General features: G+C 39.1%; 1 protein-coding gene across 9 annotated transcripts in view; it reads right to left on the bottom strand.

Moving 5' to 3' along the window:
• Nucleotides 1-472: 472 nt before the first annotated feature.
• The window catches only part of ADGRG2 (adhesion G protein-coupled receptor G2), a 65,366-nt gene continuing 58,343 nt past the window's right edge, over nucleotides 473-7,495 (bottom strand). For 8 of the 9 annotated variants that reach the window (XM_069464489.1, XM_069464492.1, XM_069464493.1 and 5 more), the window contains 3 exons: nucleotides 4,715-4,816; nucleotides 3,428-3,580; nucleotides 473-657 (listed from right to left, as the gene is read on the bottom strand). In XM_069464489.1, coding sequence (XP_069320590.1) covers nucleotides 473-657; nucleotides 3,428-3,580; nucleotides 4,715-4,816 — 440 coding nt within the window. The remainder of the gene's footprint in view (nucleotides 658-3,427; nucleotides 3,581-4,714; nucleotides 4,817-7,495) is intronic. The other variant, XM_069464498.1, reaches the window with a different exon arrangement.

Genomic DNA, 7,495 nt, shown 5'->3' with positions numbered 1-7,495 from the left:
AGTAGAAAATAAATACAAAAAATGTAGAAGTAAGATTTTTGACATGTAGGTCACTAGAATTTAGCTTATATACAACAAAGGCATGCACAACTAAACTCACCAACAGGCTGAAGTCAACAGTTGCTTTATATGTAATCAAAGTAACTTAGCCTCTTTAAAATGTGACTGAAAATTAACTGCTCTTTTTTTTTTTTCTTTTTTTTGGACAGGAGTCTTATTCTTAGTGTGTTGTTTAAAACCAACCTTCTTTTAAAACGAAGGATAAGAAACCAAATCACAAATGTCCAAAAAACATGGTATAATGTCTTGGTTTCCTCCACCAATAGTAATCATTACCCTCAATTAGCTTATGTTCCTCCAGAGGTTGCTGAGTATAAAATAAGTTGATTTTCATACATCTCACATTGTGTAAAAGGTAAAATTGGACATTTCACACTGTCAAGCATCATACTTTGGTTTTAGAAAAAGGAAATCACATTTGCTCAATAAAGTGTAAGCTTCCCCGCTTTGAAGTCCTTCTGAAAGCCATACGGCTTTTCCCATTGCAGGAATCTTCTTTCTCATTAAACACGTGCTGTTTTCCAGTGAAATCATGAAGGCACACATCTCCGTTCTGAACACTGAAAGAAACCCCATTCCTCTCTGTAGAAGCATTTCCTGCATAAGGAAAAACAAAGTCCGTGGCATGAAGTATCCACAGAAAGCATTAAAAAACCAACGTCACTTTATTCTTAAGTATGTGTATATAAAACATGGCTTTTAAAAAATATTTATTATGTATATTCATATTTTATTTATTTTTCATTCCTCCCCTAAGGCCACTCAAAGTAAGCATAACAAATTGGAGACTGATTCATAAACCAGTTCTCTATAGCAGTTTTTTTAATGAAATGGTGAAAATATCAAGCAAAGCAATATATTTTAAAAGGTCCAATATATTTTAAAAGGTCCATTTCCTAACTCTGGTTGAACATACATTGACTTCAAGTAGTATCATATATATAATATAGCCCAAAATAATATTTTGGTCTCCCCAAAAAGGTTAAGGTTAGCAGAGATCCCCATATAGATGTTGTAAGGTTCCAGTTCCCTAGATTCCTATAAAATGAACCTTGGTACCAGAGGAACCCAGAGCAACTAGCCACAACAGTCATGGCAAGAAGAAATCATCACTGTAGACTCAACCAGCCCCTCTGACTAAATCAGGACAGGACTGATTCACAAGAGGAAACCACCAAGTCCAACAGGGAGCAGCTGGGCATAGGGGAACTGGGGTTTGGATCTGGGCCATCCCCACCCTAAGCAGGCCTTGAATTGTAGGGTAGCACAGCTGCTGGGATCTTCTAGCTACTTCAACTATCCTTCTGCCCATTATACCATTGGGAGACAACATAGAAAGCTGAATAACAAGCTGATTTGTTAGTTCGTGACATAATTATTAATAATAATAACAACAATGATAGTAACATTGCTGAGCATTTTATAAGTATTATCTCATTTATAACCCTATGGGATGGGTACTATTATTATCCCCATTTCACAGATGATGAAACTAAGGTATCAGATACTAAGTGCTCTGCCCAAGGTTACACAGCTCAGAAGTGATGGAATCAACATCAATAACATGTGATATTACTTCCCAACTGGGGGCTTGTGGCCCCATGTACTGAATGAGATGGCTGCCAGTACCCAAGCCTCTAAGGCAGCTCATAACTAAAATATGTCATATTCATGCAAACTAGGTGATGGATATGGTTAACACAGCTCTAACTGTGACATAGCTCAAACAGGGCATCTGACTGTCTCAGGCAGCTGTTCCGATTTAGGCATTTTGGCGACACAGCCATTTTGGTGGCCTTGAAAGCTACCCCCACCCACCCTCATTGCCAGGCATCAAAAATAGCTGTGTCAAATCAGCTGTGTCAAACAACTGTGTCAAAATGCGCTACTTCCATCAAATCTAGTTTCTCAGAGGATGACAACATATTGATAGGGCTAGGCAAGCGAGGCTTTATCTCTGAGCTCTTTCTAGAATATGGAGAAATCTGGTTTATGGGTTAAGAGCCCCAAACACACGTTGTGATTCTAAGGCTTCTTGATGGCCCAAGCTCACTCCTTTGATCTCTCTGGTTTCAGCGGGCTTTCTCACGCTAACTTATCAATCAGCCTTGATTCCCACTGCCTCTACTCTGTTTACCTACATTGAATCATTCAGGATGTACCTATTTGGCATAGAGCCCAGAGCTTTCCTTCTGGTATTGACAGTAAAGAGCTAAGGCCACATGGCAGCTGTTTCTCATCATTTACAGCAGTGGTTCTCAACTAGGGGCAGTTTTACTCCCCAGGGGACACTTGGCAGTGTCTGAACGCATTTTTGGTTTTCAAACTAGGGGTCGAGGTGCTACTGGTTCTAGTGGGTAGAGGCCAGGGATGCTGCTAACCATCTTCCAATTCCACAAAAAAGAATCACCTAGCCCAAAATGTCAATTGTGCCTGAGGTTGAGAAACATTGATTTTGAGTCATCCTATTTGTATTTTAAAAGTCTAGACAAACCAGCAGGAACTGCCATTTGTGGGAGGTTGGAAAGCTATTTGGTAGATGTAGGAACCAACCTCCTCACAAATTTATTTGAATTAGTCATTTTTGAGAAGAACTAATATACTAAAACAATGAATCAAGGCAAATTCTCCATGGAAGGATAAAGTATACCAGCAGAACTGAAGTTTTTACAAAAATGCAAAAGATATATTAAGAAGCAAAAGAAGGTAAAAATAGGTAAGCTTTTATGAGTAACGAACAGCCCGGTCTTATGAAAGAAAATATAATGGAAGTTTTAGCTAGAAATGTCAGAATTAATGAGTAAAGGAGGCACAGCAGCAATAATCTGTCCACATATTGGTGACATATATGGTCACCAATACTGGTCACAGTTCATCCTTCAGTATTTGACATATTCATGGGGATTTGGGTGCTGTCACAAGGCAGCCACACTGTGGGAAAGAATTAACAAACATGAAAAGCGAAAAATAGGAAGGTTTAAAAGTGTTGAAGATGTGTATGATTATAGATGTAATAAAAATTGATATAGTCTTGTTGGCTATTTTAGGTACTGCTCTCACAGAAATAGCACAGTACTGAAGTCTTTGGGCAATACTTAAATGAGGATTTGAAACGTTAAAACTTTGAGGTCATCATCAATTCCCATTATGAAAAACTAAATCTTAAAAAAAGATAGTCATTCTAGTATTTGCTCTAAAATAGATAAACTTGGATTAATGAACTTTCTCTTTTATAAGGGAACCACATTTTGATCCACTAGTCATATATGTAATTATTCACTTTGCTTAGCAAAAATGCCATTAAAGGATAAAACTACTTTGAAAAATAAACACTAGCTTGAGAAATACTGTATTGAGACATACATACCATTCCCGCTTGCGTGTACTGAGCAATCATTATTCACTAGCAGTGTGGTGGAGTTAGTGGAGTTACTGTTTGACTGTAAGGAATTTGAAGAGCTGGACACTCCTTGGTTTACAGTCTGCTTCTTTAAACCATTAGTAGCAGTTTTACTCCAGTCTACAGCAGAATAAGCATTACAGAAAAACAGGGCAGTATGTTGAAGCTCAAATGCAAGAGACAGATCACAGTGTAACAAGTCCTAGCAACTGATTTCTCACTTTAAGATCTTACAGAGAAGTCACACATTTCACAAGTTGGTGTGATAAAATGTATTTTCATTTAGATTATATACATTTGCCCTTCAAATGACTGCCTGGTTAAAAGTAACCTAAATTCTCCTACTGTAAAGGCCAAGCTAATTTGATTGTGTCTATAAATATCTACTGAATTAGGTAGTAATTCAGGGCCTCATATTGGCTTAACAAGAACACAAATCAACTGTGTTGCGATGACTAATGGTTCTTAAATCTATGGAAATGATTGGACTATATGTACTGCCATTTTCTCAGTATAGACTCCTCTGCCTCCCAGATACTGCAAAGGTGGTACTCACGTAAAAGGAATCTAGCTTCTCAAACAGTACTTCGTTTTTCTTATTTTCTTAAAAAATGAGCTATTTACTACCCAACAGGGCATACATGAAAATAACTTCAAAATAACCAAATATATGTTACAACCAAATAACCAAATATATGCTAAGGCTTATATATAAAGTTTGGCTTACTAACAAATAAAGCAACTGACAACCAGAACCTGTGGAGATAGGATTTAGTTGAGACTTAAAAAATTATCAAAGTAAATATTAAAAATTACTTGGGGAAATGAAAAACATGAACTCAAAAGAAAATACATTTCACCATTGCTTCATTCAGGAAGCAGCAAGCCCATTAATTCTATTGCTCACAGAATTCTCAGATATGACTAATTATTTATTTTATTTTTTTAGAGACAGGGCCTCAATATGTTGCCCAGGCTAGACTTGAACTCCTGGGCTCAAGTGATCCTCCTGCCTTAGCCTCCCGAGTAGCTGGGACTACAGGCACACACCACTGTACCTGGCCTTATGAATGATTATTTTTTAATTCACTAGGTTTTTTTCCCTTAATGTTCACAATCAGTATTTTCTGTTAAGCAGGTCCCATTCTCCGATTTCCAGATCAGATGGCCTTTTGCCAATGATTGCTTTGGATCTTAATTTATAGATCTTTTCCTCAAGATTTTAAGAGGAGAAAAAGTAAGGTAAATCTTTACCAGAATTTTCAGCCAGCCGTAACTTCCCACAACACAGATACCGCCTCCATTGCTTCCTGACATTTTCTTTTGCTACACAGTAAAAGATGAATATGAAAAATCCTACAGAGGAAAAAAAAAAGCTATAAGTCAACGAATTCCAAACTAAAACCTGAATGTCATAAGTTTACTTTGCACAAAAGATAAAACCTTTGGCGTCTGTGGGTAATGTGGAATTTTGCAAATTGAATAAAATGTCCAAAGTCCTAGAAAAGCTTGCTAATTAATGAAAGGCATCAGGGGATGCCTTTTTTAATCTTTGTAAGGTAAAGAATACTTTATAAAAGGAATAACGTCACATTTCCAAAATTAAATTCACACATCCTATTCACACGTCTCCTCCCACATCCTATCCCTGGCCTTCCCCATCTTGGAACAAGCCATCCACTCAGGATCCCAGCTCGGACCTAGGCTCTCATCCCTCCCTCTCTCCATATTTGTAATTCATTTCCAAGTTCTGTCAAATGCCATCTCCTCCACACGTCTCCATTCCATCTCTTCCTCCCCAATCCACCACCACCCTGTCCCTCGCTTGGGCCTTCCCCTCTCCCCTCCAGCCTGGGGCACTACAGCTGTGTACTCATCCACCTGCCCAAAGCTCTCTGGCCTGCTCAAGGAAATTATCCCGGCGTGGAGAGCAAGCTGAAGACTTGGAGGGGCCCCCGGGCTCCCCACCTTCCGCCCACCTGGGTGCCCAGTTTTCCAGGCCAGGGCTTCCCACACAGCCCCATTGCTGCCAATAAATATCTGCTGAATGAATGGATGAATTCTGAGTTCTCTACTGTCTACTTTAAAACGTTCATTTAAAAATGCCAGGTTGGCTTCCAGAAGGGTACACGTGCCCACGCTCAATACTGATGTCTGGATATTGCATACCTTTGCTCATTTGCCACCCTGGGAGGCTACCCTTGGTTGCATTAGGAGAGAAACAGCATGTATGAGAGAGGCCCGAATCAGAACCTATACATATCTCTACTGTAATCAACCCCCAAACCCTGTGAATTAGGATTAGTTCCCTTTTACAGATGAAGCAATCAATTCTTTCTACCTGTTCATATTCCAGTGAAAAGATACTCTGGGGAAATGAAGCAAAAGAGGCAGATTTGGTTTCCACATGAAACATGTTGTGAGGGTAGGTACTTTGCTTTCATGTTAATGAATAGTGTGATGTGGGCATATATATTTTTCTTTTATAGTGTCTATTACTTTTAGCATGCCATTGTTATCAAATAAAAATTTCTTAAAACCCTTACAAATGATTTGCCTATTTTGGGGGGATTTGTATTTAATACCATGTAGTGTAACACCTGGTTATACCAATTCAGGAACTCGTATATTATAGGTAAAAATTAATAACTGTATATAACCAAACAAACATATCTGCTGGCTTCCTCCAAATAAAATAAGAACCAATGGCCAAATCAGCCATTTGAATTTGGGATTTCTTTGAAAACCAAGAAAATAATCTATTGCCTGATAGAACTACAGGAGGACACTGTGGGAGCTAAAACAGGCAGATGAGAATGCAATTAAAAGGCATCCCAAGGGAGGATCTGAGATAAAAGGAAACCAAGGGACAGTGAATTATTGTTATTGTAATGTAAACCTATTTGCCAGATGGGCTTTTAATGCCAAAGAACTTCCATTAAAAACTAACAGCTGACAAGTCTTTCATAACACTGCTCTAAAAGAATTAGTAATTTGCTTTTGTAAAGAATGCAACTGTAAGGGTTCCAAAGAGACTGGGCTTCATTAAGCAATGAGAAGCTCCAAAGTACAGGCCAACAGGCAGAGCCTGCCCCTCTCTTGCTGTGTGTCCCAGCAATTTCTCAGGATTAGCCCCTGGGTAAGACTACTGCCAGCCACTGGGGTCTGTCTATTGCTTTCTCATTTATCTTTGCCTTCAAACCAAACACTGACCAAGGAGATCAGGCCAGTGAGCCCTCACAGGGACATTTATGGTATATGTGCTCTTTTGTATGCATGTTCTACTTAAATGAAAACTTGCTTTGTTTTGTTTAAAAGGAACCAAGTGAAGGAAGAGTAAATGGCTCTTTCTGAAATAGTTCCTTGCAGGTTCTCCTCAATATGGTCTCTCCAGGAGATAATGATGGATAAGGAAAAAAAAAGCACCACTTCTTGAATTTAGTGAATGCCTTTCTTCTAAGGATCTCAAAACACCCTTTCTCAATGACAAATTTCTGTTTTTCAATGAAAATATCTTAAGCCATTGAGAAATAAAAATAAAATCCTAAGCCCCTAACTGACTGAATGGACCCCCTCTTGGCCAAGGGGCCCCCCAGAGAAGCCTTAAAAGCTGAGTTCCCAGCCATGATAGGAAGAGAGGTTGGACATGCCTCATTGTACCCCCTCCCTCATTAACCGCCATTAGTCATTCTTTCTTTCCTAAAAGTTAAACAAAAACCAGCCTTTTTGAAAGACTTGCTCCACTGCTCATTTCAACCAATTGCCTGCCAGACTCCCCTCCCTTTTTGAGCTGACCAGCGTTCCTTCCTGATAAGAGACCACTGACCACGGACTGGTTCTGGCTGGCTGACAGAGGCTGAGCACAGGATGCCTCTGTGCCCTCCACTTCACCTTATGATATGTACAGCCATAATTTTAATGTCTTTAAATGTTAGGCCTCCACCCTAAAGTGGACATGAGATGTATGTAACATGCATGTTTGCTTACTATGCTTATACATGCCCCCATCATGAATATTCATAGTTCCTCCTGTAA

Source organism: Eulemur rufifrons, chromosome 30 (genome assembly GCF_041146395.1).
Source record: "Eulemur rufifrons isolate Redbay chromosome 30, OSU_ERuf_1, whole genome shotgun sequence".
In the NCBI taxonomy this organism is placed as follows: Eukaryota; Metazoa; Chordata; class Mammalia; order Primates; family Lemuridae; genus Eulemur; species Eulemur rufifrons.
This window is presented reverse-complemented; position numbering and strand designations above follow the sequence as displayed.